The sequence below is a fragment of the Saccostrea cucullata genome, unplaced genomic scaffold (genome assembly GCF_032062105.1).
Source record: "Saccostrea cucullata isolate Sc308-1 unplaced genomic scaffold, CSIRO_AGI_Scuc_v1 ctg1402, whole genome shotgun sequence".
Classification (NCBI taxonomy): domain Eukaryota; kingdom Metazoa; phylum Mollusca; class Bivalvia; order Ostreida; family Ostreidae; genus Saccostrea; species Saccostrea cuccullata.
The window spans coordinates 96984-115388 of NW_026920677.1; the positions used below are offsets into that span (position 1 = coordinate 96984).

Consider the following 18405-nt stretch of genomic DNA (forward strand, 5'->3'; position numbering starts at 1 on the left):
CTGAGATTAGGTATGAAAAAATTCAGACAAACGTGGGTAATAGTGGGAATAATGATGCATGCAATAAATGCTTCCGACAGTATATAGATATGAAGTAATATTGCTTACAAAATAATTATAAACACAGCAAGATCAGATTTCCAATGTATTTCTTTCGTAAAAATATTTTTGATAAAAACATCAAAATGCTTACATAATCAAAATATTTACCCCAAAAATGATTGATGGATATGTACACAAAAGAAGTGGGGGGGGGGGGGGGGGGGGCTTCAAAGAAAAGTATTGTAACACTTTCTGGTTACAATTACTAAGAATATGAGAGATAATACATTTTTATTTTTTTATGAGACAACTTAAAAATAAATGTACATTCATTAAAACTGACCTAAAGAAAGAAATATTTCATTTTTCTTTTTTCCTAAAACCTCTACCCTCAAACAACCTCCAGCTATATAACAAAAAATTTGAAGAGAGCACCATCTGGATGCTTTCATTTTAGATTTTTATTAATCAGCTTTCTGAGTAAAAAACCAACATGGTGCCAAAGCAATGACCATCAGCTTCCAACTCCTACTTTATTTTTTATGCTAAAAGTGGCAAAGAGAAAAAAATCTTCTCGAATTAGAACTGCATGGTGACAGTTCAGCTAAACTAGAGGCCCTGATTGCTGTGATTTTTTTTTCTTGTTGACAGTAAATAAGTCCTATCCGGCTATTATTTTCTCTGTTTTTTACATAGATCGGGTGGCTTTAAATTGGTCTGTGAGCCATGAATAGACGTGTTCATTTGGGCAGACTGGGCATTTATCAGTGGCGAAATACTGGCGTCAGGCACCGACAATTAATTCCTTCTTAAAGAACTAAAGCATAGATAAAATGTCTTTTTTCCTATTATGAACCCTTTTCGAGTGGAATTTTATCAAGATCATTAAATAATTTTCAATATTTTTTTATTCTCTTATTCTTTTATTTGCATAATCGCTGAAATCATTATCTTGACACAATGATGAATTTCCATAATTGTCAGGCCCTGAAAGAAGTTGGACTTTTTCCATGATACAGATACTGTTAACATGCTTGTGCCATTTACAGAATATTGTTTTTGGCTATCTGAAATTTGAATTTGATTTTCAGATAAATATTTCCTGGAGCTTTTGACAAAATGAATAAAAAGATGAGAAATATCATCTTCCTTTTTTGAAGGCCATAGGCTTAATACAAATTCCCGAAAAGGAAATGATCGAAAAATCCATACTTTTGAACTAAAGAAGTAAAGATGGGAAAACTGGCGTATGTTAGTGACAAGCTCTTCGTGGTCATGTCATCATATTAATTAGCATAGTGATAGCTCCTATGAAGAAAAGATGTTACAAGAGACAATTTAGAGGAAATATTATTTACTCAGTGTCTTCCAAGCTGGGAATCAATAATAAAGTACTTGATTGCACATAGAAGACAAAAAAAAAATCTCTCCATTAAAAATCAGAGACAAGAGGTGGGTCTCAAACCTGTCTCCTCCTAAAGCAGAAAACTAGAAGAAAGATTTGTTTTGTTAAGTAGAAACTTTGTTCTTGTGCAGGGTGGCAGGCCAGAGAAGATGGCATAATCACTGCACACTACAAAACGTTAAACAAATTCTCGGACAACCCAACTATTTCGTAAACAAACATGTCGACAACTGCTTTTTTCAAGAGAGGTTTGCAGGTAGATTTTAAAAGGCTGCCTTTTTACAGTACATCATATAGTAGTTAATCTTAATGATGGATATGCAGGACCCCTCAATTGACCCGTTTTCATCATTAATTCAGAGCAATTGATAAAATTGTCCTCCACAAAACGAGACAGGGTAGAGACTGGTAGTCTAGTGATTTCAGGGTTTTGTATACTGTCAAAACTTGGCCATATTTTTTTTTCCTTCGTAAAACAAAATTCAGTATGGGCAATAATATTCTTCCCCAAAGGCTGGATTGTTCCCATCTATGAAGTGTAGGAGGCGATTTAAGTCAATTTATCTCCAATAACATTGAATACTATGATTTACACTGAGACAGACTGTCTATGTGGGTATGTACTGTAATAGAGCTATAACAAGCACCTATCGTTATTGAATATATTATCCCTAGTTGGCAAATGATTATACTTCTACCCTGAGACCATTTCTATTTAATCATAGAAAGGGACATGAACTTTTTTTTTTTACATATAATACAATTGTACTCTGGTGCATATGTTACATAATTATGACCATCCTAGCATCATCGAAATGGGCACTAAAAATAAATGCCCTTCACTGATTAACTGACACACTGTGTACTTTGACGGAACATTCAACCAAGCAATCTCATAGACTTTGGCATGCTTTCAATATAATATTTAATGATGATTTACACATTAGATGTGCCTAATTGTAAACACGGTGCCAATCGGCTGACCAGCTTGTTGTATCCTATGCATTTATGATTTATCAAATTGCATAAAAGAAGATCTGGATAAAAATGCTAATCACATCTGTCCCTGCCATCTACTGTAAGCCTAAATATCAGTGACCCTTTGTAAACCAATCTGCTTCATTTCACATTTCATCAAATCTCAATTCAATTTTATTAAAACTTTTTTGTTGTAAAAAATAAGAACAGCTCTTTCAAAAATTAGCTTGGCTAGTCTATATGAAAATAGAACAAGTAAAGGAAGCAAAAAAAAAGAGAGTATGACATTTTATCAAATCTCAAAATTGAATTATTTAAAGTTTTTGTAGAAAAAGTAAAAACAGGTCTTGAAGCTTGGCTTTATGAAAATGGAAAAGGCAAAAGGTAATAAAAACTAAAGAACTTCAGCTGAATTCCAGTAACAAGAGGCCCTGGGGCCACATCGCTCACCTGAGCAATTTGCTAGGAATAAGCACATATCAGATCCCTACTGAAAGTTTACTGAGTTTGGGGGGAAAGGGGGGGGGGGGAGAGGGGGCTTACATGAACCTCATAGGGGGTCATGGTTTGAACAAACATGAATTTACACTACCTGAGGATGATTCCATAAAAATATCACTAAGCATGGATTTGAAGTTCTTGAAAAGATTTTAAAAGGTTTCTCTATATATTCCTATGTAAAACTTTGAATTTTGGCCCCACCCTACCCTCTGGGGTCATGATTTGAAAACTTGAATCTACGCTACCTGAGGATGATTCCACATGAGTTTCATCTTTCCTGGCCTAGTGGTTCTGGAGAAGAAGATTTTAAAAGATTTTTCCTGTAAATTCCTATGCAAAACTTTGATCGTTCATTTTGGCCCCACCCTTGCCCTGGGGGTCATGATTTGAACAAACTTGAATCTACGCTACCTGAGGATGATTCCACATGAGTTTCATCTTTCCTGGCCTAGTGGTTCTGGAGGAGAAGATTTTTTAAGACTTTTCCTATATATTCCTATGTAAAACTTGGGTCGGCCATTTTGACCCCACCCTTGCCCCGGGGGTCATGATTTGAACAAACTTGAATCTACACTACCTGAGGATGATTCCACATGAGTTTCATCTTTCCTGGCCTAGTGGTTCTGAAGGAGAAGATTTTTAAAGATTTTTCCTATATATTCCTATGTAAAACTTGGGTCGGCCATTTTGGCCCCACCCTTGCCACGGGGGTCATGATTTGAACAAACTTGAATCTACACTACCTGAGGATGATTCCTTATGAGTTTCATCTTTCCTGGCCTAGTGGTTCTGGAGGAGAAGATTTTTAAAGATTTTTCCTATATATTCCTATGTAAAACTTGGGTCGGCCATTTTGGCCCCATCCTTGCCCCGGGGGTCATGATTTGAACAAACTTGAATCTACACTACCTGAGGATGATTCAACATGAGTTTCATCTTTCCTGGCCTAGTGGTTCTGGAGAAGAAGATGTTTAAAAGATATTTCCTATATATTCCTATGTAAAAATTGGGTCGGCCATTTTGGCCCCACCCTTGCCCCGGGGGTCATGATTTGAACAAACTTGAATCTACACTACCTGAGGATGATTCCACATGAGTTTCATCTTTCCTGGCCCAGTGGTTCTTGAGAAGAAGATTTTTAAAAAATGCCATTTATTTTTAATAAATTCATGATTATCTCCCCTTGGAAAAGGACTTGGCCCTTTATTTGAACAAATTTAAATCCCCTTCACCCAAGGATACTCTGTACCAAGTTTGGTTGAAATTGGCCCAGTGGTTCTTGAGAAGAAGATGAAAATGTGAAAAGTTTACAACGACGACGACAACGACGACAACGACGACAACGACGACTACAACGACAGACAACGGACAAATTGTGATCAGAAAAGCTCACTTGAGCCTTTGGCTCAGGTGAGCTAAAAACTACAGCATCTGCGGCTTAAAATGTAAATATGCCAAAAAAATTAACTACTTGACTTTATAATTGATTGAATTTGTCCAGAGCCTCCGAAATGAAATTAATTGATTATTTCATAACTATTTCTGTCTCCCAGCGCATATCTAATAATCACAAGGTATCACATCTGCAAAGCAGAGACTAATATCCTGATCCGAATGGCTCCACTAGAAATTAGAAATTCAACCCTACGCATCCTCCCTTTCAAATTTCCATATAATTTCTGTTGGCATATGATCGTTATCTCTGTAAGATTATTTGCAGGTATATTAAGTGCACTTAGTTATCTCCCTTTCGCCTGCCGTCTCCAATAATTACCGCTTGGTGTTTCCCTTAGATTGGACATTTTTACCGTACTTGCTGTGAATTTGTATGAATGAACAGGATTTTTAAAAAGAATTTTTTTTTGGTTAAATGACAATGGAATGCTTGTATCTTTTATATCTGACCTTGGCTACCCTGAAATAACATTATCCATCCATTTAATTCAGCTTAAGAAAATTTCGGATGACTAATACTTTAAACATTGCACCTATACAGAATTTTGTTTTTCGTCATTTTCTGAACAAATTTCAGTTTATCCTCTTTCAGAATTAGACATTGCATTGTTTAAGTTTAAAATATACTAGCTGATAAAAGATAATTTTCTATAGAATTCAGCCAGTTTATATTTTACTGCATTACAAATAACATGCAATTTGGTATGTAACAAAAATGGGCCACGAGACATCGCTCCAGAAAATAGAACCCAGCAAGTCGTATTTCAGCGTCAGAAATATCATCCCATTTTGTTATCAGATAAAAAGTTATACAAATAATTTTAACCAAACAGTAGGATTACAAATGACACATATGCAATTTTTTTTTGGCAATAAGAGCCAATGACTATGGTTGAAAAAAGATAATTCTTTTTTTAATTAATCAAATTCCATGGGGTCCGCCTTCAAACTCCAGAAAACAGTCTGGGAGACGTATAAATCGTTAGAATAATATGACATCAATGTTGAATTAATTTCTTTATTTCCTAGATACTTCTTTTGTTTCTCATCAATGTCTCAACAATTTCTTTCAGATTTTATCTTAAACCCACAAAACCATGTTTAGCAAAAATGAAAATTAATAATGAATCAACAAATTAATTTTACATGACATAAAACAAGTGTCCACCATTAACTGCGGGGTCTGTGTGTCATGTGACTGATTGTATCCATGCTGACCGCAATAAGCTTCCAATGTCTTTGATTTTTTAGGAGCCCCCTGATAGAATCTAATGAGCTTTTCCCATGCCTTACTGTCATTTATAGCAATGGATTTCCTTTCCTGTTACAATCCTAGCTGTAGCCCTAAGCCACTACTTGGAACCTAAGTGTCGCCATCTTACAAGGCTTGAACATGAAATTCAGGTAAACATGATCAATAATATGTAAATCTTAGGATGGAAGGTAGGCAGGGGTTTTTTTTTAGGTGGAGGGTGAAAAGGTCATGAACTACAATTTGTTCTTCCTCAAGGCAGCAACGATGGGGAATAAAAAAACATTGTAAATTGACAATCCCGACTGTTACTGCCCAAAGTCACACAAAAGTTGGTAAAAACTAAAAACAAATTGACAAAATATAAAGGATTCCTCACAACTTTTAAAAATTTTTGCCTGTTAAGTAAAGAGCCTTGAAAGATGAGGTCATAGAAACCATGATGGATCATTAATTTGAATCTGAAGAATCTTCGCCTTTTTTGTTCACAAATCAACAAGTCTATCATTGAAACAAACTTCACTGTCAAAATTCATACATTCAACATTTCAAATTATATTTCACCTGATCACTTGAGACAAGCTCTCAAAATATTTTTCTTTCAAACACATTCTTCGGTTGTTCATTTTCTCTTCAAATATTTGAAAATTCTCAACTTTGAAATTGAGAAAGACAATTATTCTCAGTTCTGCATTAACTTATTTTCTTCGTTTGTTCAATTCATTTTAAGCGGTTTCTTGGTGCTTTTTAAAATACTCCTACACTTTTCGCACTGAAAAAATGAGGATCTTTATATTCTGACATTTACACTTGGAAAAGCATTGAGCCATATATTGTCTTATTTTTTATAGCCTGTCTATACTCTAATGAAAAATTCTCTTATGGTGGAACTAATTACAATGTCCATCACTTCATTTCTTCTGTTTGTGATCCCATGAAGAGTAATATTACTAAAATATCGGAATGTTGTCTCATTTATCACCAGGATGAAGTTGTCTAAGAAACTTCATAGGAAGTGGATAAAGAACGGGAATTTTCTCTCGGGATCCTTTTGATATTAAAGCCGTCAGTCAAACCAAAGCATCTGAAGCCAAATATACGGCTTCAAAAACAGCATGAAAGATTTCAAATTTCAAAACAGCAAAAATATAGATTGTGTTTTTCTTACAAACACAAACATTTTTTTTGGCAAGTAATGCCAACAATGGCTCATCATTCTATTCTTCAAGAAGAAATGATGATATTCTTGCTGATTATCAAATTCTTGCCTATTACTTTTTCATTTTTGCGGTATATATCTTGGGGTGTCCTACTTTTCATTGGGAAGAAAGCCTTTGATGGATCCACAAATGATCTTCAGAATGTTTTTTTCTCAGCTGTTTCCATCATACTGTGATCCAAGCTTCCATCAAGATTCAACATGCATCACTGAAAATGTTCTCTCTATAACCTTCAGTGATGACCAAACATTTTCTTATGAAGTTACCATTTGATAGAAGTTTCCAAAAATGATTACAAGTAAATCATAACAAGATTCTGTTGCATATTTTTTTTGACAAGGAATTTTTTATAATTACTATTTTGTTCTAGTTCACATCCAGTGATATCGAGCTGAAAGGCAATGAACAATATTCATGATTGATACTGAAAAAAATAAACAGAATAATTACATTGCATGAAAAGGGAAGAGTTTTCCTTGTGTAAGAAAAAAATAACCCTTTTTTTTTAATTTTGGCAAACAATATTTAAAGGCTTAAAAATCGTTCTTTCTAGAAATCATATATATGCTTCTCTTTTTTAAAAAGGCTGTTTCCAAGCTGTCAAAATTTCTTCAAATAAATCAGAAATACCATAAAAATGACAGTTTATTAATAAACCTTTCCTCATTACCTTTCAAGAAATCATCTCAAACAAAATTACGGCCAATCACCTGCATCTATTCAAGTCTTAAATCTTTCTCGTCATGGCTATTTTTATACGAGGCACAAAGCGTTATATTTAGAAAGCAAAAAAATACTACTTTTCATTAAAGAAATTGGTTTATGTTATTTACAATGCACAGACAGAAGATAAACTATTATCTTCATCTCCATTCTGTCTAGTCTTAAAATTATTTTTAAGAGGATTCCAAGACACAATTTTAAAGTTATGACAAAAAAATTATTTTAATGATTTTCAACTTATATTCAAATATAGTAACTGGAATGTGAAGTTAAAAAAATTTTGATTATAAAACACATTATTTTTATGTGATTTATTAATGTTAACTTTATCATAAATCAGTTTTATCTCCTTTAATATATTTTTTATTTCATATATTTTCTTCATTTGAATCTAAAAATCCATATTAAAAACTAATTTTTGTACCACCACTTACTCATACTGTAAAATCATATATTTTCGTTTGGTCAAAGTTTCGTGGTTTGAGGAACAAATGTTGGTTTGTGGATATTTGATTTCGTGGATAAAGAATTTTTTAGTAGTTGGGCATATGAAAATTTACATTTCATGGTGGGCATGAATTCGAGGGTCTCTTCACACCTTGAAAACAACAAAAATTAGTGATATCAGAGTAAATAAAAAAGGCAAAGACAATGAACAGCAATTGATCCCTCAATATCAACAATGAAAATCAACAAATAGGGCACAAACACGGACCCCTCAGGAATCTCCAGAGGAGGGTCAAGGTGCCTAGGAGGAGTAATCATCCCCTGTTGACCAGTCACCACCTATACCTTAATAGGTGTCCTTGACCTTACACAGTGTCCTTGAGAGTTACAAGTAGCTTATTGATAACTTTAGACTAAATCTAAAGGAACCTCCATCACACAGTTTCTACATTCTTGTCTCCTATCATTTGCACATGCTAATAACTATACAAACTGTATTTTGCACACATTTAGATGCATTAAGGGAGGGACTCAATGTCTTATTAATGAAAGCACATTCAGTTTTCTCGTTAAGTAATTTACAATCAGATAAGTGATTCTGACAGGTCAAGGGTTAAGAATCCGAAAGATGAATGGAGATTGACTACACTCTTGACTGGGCACTCCATTAAAAGTCACTTAACGGCATGACAAAATCACATCATGGAGTATTATTCCAGGGTAATTGAAATAATAGTGTACTGATGGAGATTTAATGCATGTAAAAGCCTTCCTCTTTACTGCTATAGCTGTGGTAAATGGATGTTATGTCAAAGACGTCAAGAGGAAAATAGAGACTCCCATCAGGGCCTATCAATATCCTGTACACAACTTCTCCTGATCCTGGAAGCAGTGACCAGGTACCTTACCCTCTAAGACAGGAATTTATGAACATGCAGCTCACTGCAGTCAAATATTTTACTTTTAAATGAACCTATGAAGGAATAAAGAGGCCATATAGTATAATTTTCTGTAAGCATTTTGACTTCCTGAATTTCTTATCCAGACAATGTACAGTTGAACTCCCTGACATCTTGAATCCCATGAATATGGTGAAGTGATTGGGATATCCCACCCCTTTATTCTTTAAGCATTTTACCCTGAAGATCTCAAATCATCAGATATCTTGAATTGTTTTAAAAATGTCCCACTGAGTTCAAGATAAAGAGGGTTTGACTGTACATGTCTAATCAAATGAACTTATTAATTTGTTCTTATTATATATTTTATAAATATATATATATATATTGATTGTTTGTGTTCAGATCCAAATGCCCAAATTTTGAAAAATTGTCAATAATTTACCAATGCCAGTCAAAAAACCTGTTCAGTATTTCCCCTCAAAAAACCAATTCAAAGTTTAAAAGAATCAACAAGTTCACAGTCTATACAGTGTGTTAACGATCTGTACAACATGTATTGCAAGGGAACTACTGGAGACAGAATCCACCAGGCAAACATTTATTTTGATGCAACTCAGTGTTTGATGCCAGATAACATGCAGGAAAAACAACAGCTGTTAACTTCAACATGGTGAAAATGTTTATCTAATATCTTAATCAATATACTTCTGGCATCTTTTTAACCTAATCAACATCATTTCCTTTCTTGAGTCTGGTTATAAATCAGTGCATTAGCCTTTTTTCCTTGAAATTTAAAAAAAAAAAATCTTTAAAGGATACTTTGAAACATTTGAGAAAGTAGCAGTTTGATGGTATGAAGAGATTGTTTGAATAGCTTGATTGGGATAGGGAAGCATGATAAATGGAATGGAATGATGAGAAAGTTGCCAGATATAAAGATAATGCCTGTGATAGAGAGATAAAAGGGAGGGATGAAGGGAGATAATAAGGGAATTCCTGGAGTGTGGGAGACAGTCAGTTGTGTACCAAGGGTGATAATGAAGTCAAAGGGAGATAATCCAGTTAGAATTATCTTTATCCAAAAAATTAAAAAAAGGTGTGTAAAGTTAAAAGAGCTTTTTTATAAGATGAGAAATGGTGAGGACTTTTTTAAATGTTGAAAAGACAAAAAACAAGATAATTTTTTAATCACTATCTTGAATCAAAATCAATCTAAAACAAATATGAGTAATGATCAATGCAATCTTATGAAACTTAACTGATTTCTGCTATCTCTCTCTCTCTCCAATCTTTTATTTTGATTTTTTTTAATTTACTAATTAAACCTGAACTTAAATCTCATTTAATTGTACTTTGTTTGATTTTAAAACCTTTTTTCAAATTGTCAGCTCACTTCCAACTTTCCCTTTCATCTATCAGCTGATTTTTATAAGAAACAGATATACCGTACACCAGAGAAACTCCTTTATTTATTATTTTATCCTGGTACAAATAGGACAAGAGTGACCTCAGTTATCATTGCTTTGACTCTGAATCCAATCAATTCTTTGATATTCAGTAAATCATAAAAATGGAAGACCCCTGGTCTCAATAACATCACTTGACCAGCAAACAAATGCCAGAACCTATCATCCACATCAAAAAACAGTGCCCCTGACCAGAACTATTTATCTATACCTACATATCAACAAATATGATAAACAATAATAAACAGTTTTTCATACTGACACAAGCTGCAGGGGTCATAATGATTCACAGAACTGCTTTATCAGTCTGCCCTAAACTCAGTGTCTGAAATCATACAGTTACACATAGGCTGAAATATCATACAGTTTTGAAGGGGGAATGCTAAAATGTTCAACTTATAAACCCAAATTGTATGGATTTTGGGAGTCATAAGTGTATTGTTTACCAGTCCCTATACTAAATTTTTCCAAACAGATGCTGTTTTAAGCCAATTCATGATTCCCCAAAATAAGTTTCCTTTTCCAAACTTCTTTTCACTCAGTATCCCACTAAACTGTATAATCATTGGATCACATTTGCAAATAATGCTGTTTTACATTGTTTATTCCAAAAATACGAAACGTATAAACAATAGAAAGCTTCTGTAATCCTATCAGGCTCATTGAAAAATCACCAACAGCAGTTGACTTTACAATCATTTTGGATTTTCCTATGTTAGGGATTAGTGATGTCAATTCAATATCTGATGTGTAGAACAAAAAGAACAATGATTCATCTGATAAGTAGACAGGCTCTAGCCATTATTCCTCAATTACTTTTGTCAACAAATGTGTTTTAGATCTAGATAAATGTCAAATGAGTCTTTGACAGCTTTTGTTAAAGCTAATGCAATCACTTTTGATCACAATTCTGCAGGTTTTATCATTATTTTTTTTTAAGTTTCCTGTAGATTTTAAATTTTGCACCTCTTGACATTAGATTTTCTGAAATTAAAGAAAGCTTTTATTTTCAGATAAATTGTAGATATTTAAAATCACAGATTAAGGAAAATGTCAGTTTAAAACTTCTTTTGATTTGTAATTCATTCATCTCTATTTTGCAAAATTTCAACAAAAAAACTTCTACACATTTTTTTAAATTAATTTTTAATACAGTATTTAAATTTAATTTACTTCCAAGGTCATAAAATACTTCTTGTCTTTTTTTTCTTTTATTTTGCAATGATTTCATAAAACTAAAGCTTAGACAATTGCTACCTGTACTTAAAATTAAACCTCAAAAACAGCCATAAAAGTCATCATATATTATTTCTGACAAGGTTTTTCTTGACATGTTTCAAAAACATGTCTGTGACCCGCAAGACACAATCTAGGTAGCACACCCATTATAGTTTACAGACCTTCTACCACCGGATTAGATCAACTCCGAGAAAATTAATCTTGTGAGGAAAAGCTCCATCAACAGACAGGGAAAATAAAACAATTAACAACTTTTTAATTACCTTTGTAATTAATGTCATGTTCTTCATTTTTACATCTTTACTACAATGGGAGATTTTTTTTTAACTGTCCGCAATAAGTGCATGAAAATTAATTTCAGATATGTCTATCAAGAAAAGATTGTGTAATAGTGCTTTTACTGGCAATAACACAGAATTGCTTTCAATTTGTTTCCTAGATCTTAAAATGATTTCAAAGAAAATTTATTCATTTTTAGCTATTCCTTTTGTTTATCTCTGAATTTTACTTCCTGGTATAAAATGTCATTGAATGTAAATTGCAGGATAGACGTAGATCAAGTCATCATAGTGAACTGTATGAAAGTATGAATGTAACTACCACTAATTACATTACAATTCAAAAAGATAAATATGGAGAAGGACACAAGAGAAATTTTTCAATAACACTTTATCAAACAATTACTTTATTAAAGGAAATTTTTCAGAAAGAGAGAGATCAAGTACAAATTCAGCAAATTAAGAAACAAAGCACTTGTTGAAAACAATTTCAGAAAAAATGCCAAATGTAATACATTTACAGTACTTTATTAAAGGAAATCTTTCAGAAAGAGAGAGAGATCTGACAAGTAAGAAACAAAGCACTGCAATGTCAGAAAAAACATGATTGTACTCTACCTAAAGAATACTCTACCTAAAGAAGACACAATATTCAACGAATTTATTTTCCAATGATGGAATAACTTAAATGAAATGGGAATGATAACTTTCATGCAACATAGCATGGGGGGTGGGGGGGTGATTTCTAAATCTTCACACCTATGATGCTAAGAATAAATCTTCATACCTATGACTTTTCAGACAAAACTAACACAAATAAGCTTTTTCCAGGGGGGGGAGGGTCCAACTCACTTTAGCTTAGTTTAGTATATACTTACAGGTCCATACCCTCCCTCCCATCCCCCCTCTAGTCCATGTATGTTTGAAACCAAATACAAGAAAAAATCAGTGAAAAATAAATCAGAAACTCTGCAAAATTTTTACTTTAAACCAATAATATGCATGCTAGTATCACCTCTGCAATACTCTGTATGTTTTGGTATAACTGTTTTTTTATATGACAAATTGTGATGCCCTGACCATCAAAAACATGAAATACTTGTAGCACTGTCAACATAAAATTAGCACAGGAATGTGTGAAACCAGAAATGCTGACTATTGTAAAGATTTTTTTGGGGGACAACAGAACTTCAAAAATTCCCACATGTGAATTCGGCAAGTCTATATCCAATCATTCTAAATCCAAAAACACATCATATGCTCAACAGATACCGCTTGAGCAGTGATCCAACTTCAGTCAATAGAATTTAATGTATTAGCAACATGCATAAGTATCAGTAGATTTTTTTAAAAATCCACTAGTTTAGGCCATAATAAATAAATTGCTAGATTCTCATCGGAATTTTTTTAAAAATCGAGGCGGGCGGGCGGCTTTTATTTTATATTTTTTATTTTTTCAATTTTCCTGATTTTTTATTGACCTGGTCATTATAGCCACGGTGTAATTTTATCAACTCACAATACCCGCCAATAAAAGTCATAGTTAAGGTTCCATTATCTCTTACTTCACATCATCACCAATCTTTTCAACCGATGACCCTTGTAAAAAATATATACGCGTGTATAACAGCAATTACCATCTTTTCAGCTGTCAAAATCAGTGACCTCGACATTGTTCAAGGCGGGATGCCTTAAAGTGTCCAAAATATGCCTTCAAAACAAAATTTAAAAAGTAAGTAGTTAACATGATGTGGTAGATGCATCAACTTACAAGATTTGATGATTCTAGTCCTTATAGTAAGAAAAATATACACATTTTTATTAATTGTAAATTTAGACTTTGAAGAAAAACAGAAATAAAAAAAATCCTTGTATGTAAGTTTGGTGCGGGTGGTTCTGGAGAAGATTTTTTAGCAACCAGTAAATCGGGGCGGTAGCGGGGATACCCTGTGACAAATTTGGTACTGATTGGCCAAGGGGTTAGGAATAAAAATTTTTATTATGGCCTTAGGAACAAGTCTACTTATTCATCATTAATATTGAAAACTCCCAGAAGAACCCTATTTTCTACAAAATGTTTCATCTTTATCTAGGAATAAATGCACTAAAAAAAAAAACAGATTTCACAAGGGAGATAAATCTTAACCCTTTTAATTTGGATATGACAGCGTTACATTCTCCTTACGTCTCTCTGGTACATGTATGTATATTTTGTATTATAGATTTTTTTGGCTTCTTTTGTCTCTAATAAGTATCCTACAGGTTCCTAGATTAGTATAGAGTTAGTGAGACTCACGTGAACTTTTCTGTGGGTATCTCTATCTGTTGCTCCATGTTTTTCCTCCACACGTCCAGTTCATCCAGTTCCATCTTGGACTCCAGGGCCGCCAAGGCCTGCTCAGGTTTTATCTGAAAGTGAATTCAAAATTACAGAAGATCTCACAGGTAGCTAGAGATTGGTTACACTGTACAGGATAAAGAAATTCTGTGTTAATTTTCCATGTATTCATATGACACTCTTAACCAAAATATTTACTGGCCTAAATAAGAAACGGTAAAAGATATTGCAGTAATAACAGTGAACATTTACAGATGTAATCATAAAATCTTATTTCAAAAAGTATATTCTCATCATAAATGCATTTATTCATTTCTTATAACAAAGAAAACTCACATGCAATCATGCTGACATTCTATTTTCTAATGTTAAAATGATATGGCATAACATAACTTCATTAATAGTCAATTAAAGAAGCTCTCCTTCCTAATTAGGATTTGTGTATATACCTGAAAGAAGTAGTTAGCAGCCAGGCCTGGGCCAGCAATTCTCCTGGCTACAAAACTATCACTGATTGGGACACGCCCCCTGCTTCTGATGACGAGGAAGTACATCATGGTGTCCCAGATACCTCGGCCAGACCTCCGGGCCAGGGCAACTACAATAAGTCTCATTTAATAAGTACAGGCACAACAAAAGAATTCAAATTATTGAAACAAAAAATAATGATATCTTTATTGATAAAAAAAACATTTTCCTGAAACTTAAAATACTTCAAAATTTAATCAAGTTTTTTTTTGAGCCATTAAGTCATACACATGACATGACAAAATTTTAATAAAAACACTTCTGAACCTTGTCACCATGACTTTTAAAATGCAATTGATCCAGGGTTGAAACTTGAAACACTCACTCAAGCCATAGACAACCCCTGTGCCAACAATGCAGCTCTTCAAATTCTAGAAGGCTTTCAGAATTACACTTTGAATTCATGTAATCTTGAGATTGTTCAAATGAAAATGCTTTTGTCAGGGTCAACAAAATTTTCAAAACAAACTTGTACACTTTCTCCATTGAAAAATTACAGGTATGCCCCCCCCCCCCCCCCTTAAAAAGGAGGAAGGACAGATAAACAGACATAGCAATTCCTAAATATTCACACCCTCAAACTTAGTTGTGGGGTAGGTTGGGGGGATTTATAATGAAACCTTTCACAAATTCCATAACTTACAGACAGCTACCCCTAAGGCAGCCAGTGGGCAGAATAAGGAGCCAGTCAGAAGAGCAGCTACTGGTTGTATACAACCCATAATCAGGATCCTGTAGATAATAGCCTCAAACAGTATGGAGAACTTGTTATTGTCAGCTGAAAGAGAAATGTCAGATCACTGTGTTATCAAATTAACTTTACATAAGTCAGTAACTGTGCTGTTTATCATTCACATACTTTATACTGTTTTTTTTTTTCTAAATAAAACCCAAAAGTTGATTATGTCTTTATTTCATAGGATGCTTAACTTGCAAAATAAAATTATTCATTTTTATTTTTATTTCCAGATATACTCTTAATTAACAGTCCACAAATAAATTCATGTTCTTGTCATTTTCTGATATTAAATACTCACATAAAATAATCTAGAGTACTGTTCACATTCATTTCTCAAAGAAGAAGTATAGAAAAAATTGTGACTTTTATTATAATTTTGAATGAAGTGACCATGTAATGAGGAACAAAATCAAAGAGTTTTTACTTACCCGGACTATCAAAGTCAAAAATCAGTATTCCTATTAAATGATAGAGTAATGTAGCCACTGGTACCCTATAAGGAAACAAAATATTCAAATGACATATTTTCAAAGCTTATAAAATTAATATGATGCACCAAAGCACTGATTTAATCAAATACTATTTTCAACAATGACTACTGACTATTTTGATGAGAGGTGGCACTGTTCTGAATTTCATAAAAAAAATGGTTATTGCTTTTTTTTTCTACTAACATCCTATATGTTGCGTTATTAACATATTTCAACATTCTGAAAGGCTTAAACTGATCTCCACATGAAGGTTACAAGTTTTCATAAAGATTCATTGGACCTCCGGAGAATAAACCAAAAAATATAATACTTCTTCCAGCTTCCTAATTAGACCTACCAAGTGCTGCATGACTTATAAAAATAAAGGAACTAACCACGCAGGGACAAGAATGGCAGCAATAATAGAGAGTGCAGATCCCACAATGCACAGTAGTGGATAGGTCAAGGTCAATCCCACAGTTCCCACTACCCCCTTGAAAAAATAGTTCCAGATCCTGTTGAGATGTCGGGTGAAACTCTTCCCAAGGAATCCTGTCAAATAAATCAAATCATAAAATTGATCAAAATGATTCATTATAAGATCAAAAATAAATTAATTGCTTTAAAAAGATTTATGTTTTTCAAATTTATCATTTATGAACAAATTACAAAACATAAGGATAAAAACCTCTGTCTGGTGTTTGTTCAAATTTTCTTCGAGATTCAAATACATGTCGCCATAGTGCCCTGAGCCTTGACACAAAGGTCTGAGTTTCAGAACTTTCTTTGGGAAACAGTGTTCCCTGTTGAAAAAGAGTAGAAATATTAACTTAAGTTTGTCTTTCATTGCTAACATATACATATATCATACAATGGGAAAATTTGGTACTAACTCTGACTTATTTATGCAAATACTTTCTCCAATACTTGCACCACAATTATAAAATTTAGCATGTTTCACTGAGATACCCAACACAGAGTAGCTGCTATAAAATGAGAAAAAATGTTTGTCTTTCTCCAATAGTTCATGGCAAAAATAACCTCTAAATTAATATTTCCTCACGAATATTACTTTATTAATCTTTGTAAAGCTCACCCTTTCCTGGGATTAATTTCTTAGACATACTTACATTAACTTGACTCAATTCCAAGTCAGGAATAAAAGGTTTAAGCCAGAACAAAGCCCTTATACTGATAGGACTGCACCATGGAACCACTACCTGCAGATACCAACAAATTTGGACATTTTATATCATTTTCTTACCAGTCTATCAAAAGTCCAATTCAGCAACATTACCAAACATTGGTCATGCTTGCCATCCTGCTTTGCTACAAACTACTTTCTTGTAAATGTAACTCAAATATCTGTACATTTTTTAGGTTTAGATTATATACCAGGTACATGTACCCGGTATTTAATATTCTGAACTTGTCATTGTACAACTTTTGTGGACAAAACTTATTCTCTTAAAAATAATAGATATGAAAACACCAGTGTTTAAAAGCTTTAAAAACAATATGCAGTATACATCCAATATAAAAATTCTTGATAGTGCAAATTGGCAATGTTGCCAAATTTTAACATTTACATTAGAAATCACAGATTTAAATGTCAATGAAAATACCAAGCACAGTCTGTTCATATTTCGTATTCAATCAGAATTTCAGCATTTTAGAGAAAATCCTTCCCTACCCCAAGAAAGAAAAGTGAATTCCAGGACCAGGACCATGTTCTCTGTAGGTAATTCCACCATCTCCAAAACGGATAGCGTGATGATGTCATCCTACCATGGTAACGATCCAAGCTGTAGTATACATTCTATGAAAGAAAACAAAAAAATGTTTATCTGAAATACATAAATTCATGGGAATATACATGTATTATCATATCAGCAAACAATTAAGCAACAAAAATACATATTCTTTATAAAATTTCTATATAAAAACAAGCTAAAAGCAGTATCAATGAAACACAGGAGTCTTCTATATACATGTACAATACTCTTACTACTAGATAACAACATACCGCTGGAGAAATCTTTTGGGGTGGTTTGGTTTTGACGATTTTTGTGGGAATCACAGTGCGTTTTGTTCCTTCCATTTTGGAGACAATGTAATTTTTTGGCAGCCAGATCCGGGTAGAGAATGTATATCTCCTGTTGGGAATCCGTACTTTACTGAGCTCCTTTACTAACACAGCTTCTCTCTAAATGTGTAAATGTAAAACTGTAGTTAATAAACCTGATATTGATCAAGTATATGCTAAACCTAACAAAGCTTAAATTTCTTATATGATTTAACTGAGTGAAACATAAAAAAAATAATTATCACAGACAAATATTGAGGTTATTTTACCAGAGAAATAATTCTGCATTACTAAAAACATATATGGTATACTTGCCAATCAGTACAATTTGTAGTC

General features: G+C 33.2%; 1 protein-coding gene across 3 annotated transcripts in view; it reads right to left on the bottom strand.

Annotated features, from left to right (window-relative positions):
• LOC134255480 (uncharacterized) overlaps positions 1 to 18405 on the bottom strand; it is a 53008-nt gene that overhangs the window by 25503 nt on the left and 9100 nt on the right. For all 3 annotated transcript variants that reach the window (XR_009989559.1, XM_062738022.1, XM_062738027.1), the window contains exons 17-25: positions 18010 to 18189; positions 17677 to 17802; positions 17114 to 17203; positions 16672 to 16786; positions 16379 to 16535; positions 15942 to 16006; positions 15418 to 15552; positions 14696 to 14844; positions 14205 to 14317 (exon numbers count right to left, since the gene is read on the bottom strand). Coding sequence is in view for 2 of the 3 variants with exons in the window: in XM_062738022.1 (XP_062594006.1) it covers positions 14205 to 14317; positions 14696 to 14844; positions 15418 to 15552; positions 15942 to 16006; positions 16379 to 16535; positions 16672 to 16786; positions 17114 to 17203; positions 17677 to 17802; positions 18010 to 18189 (1130 nt within the window). In the remaining variant the exon portion in view is untranslated. The remainder of the gene's footprint in view (positions 1 to 14204; positions 14318 to 14695; positions 14845 to 15417; positions 15553 to 15941; positions 16007 to 16378; positions 16536 to 16671; positions 16787 to 17113; positions 17204 to 17676; positions 17803 to 18009; positions 18190 to 18405) is intronic.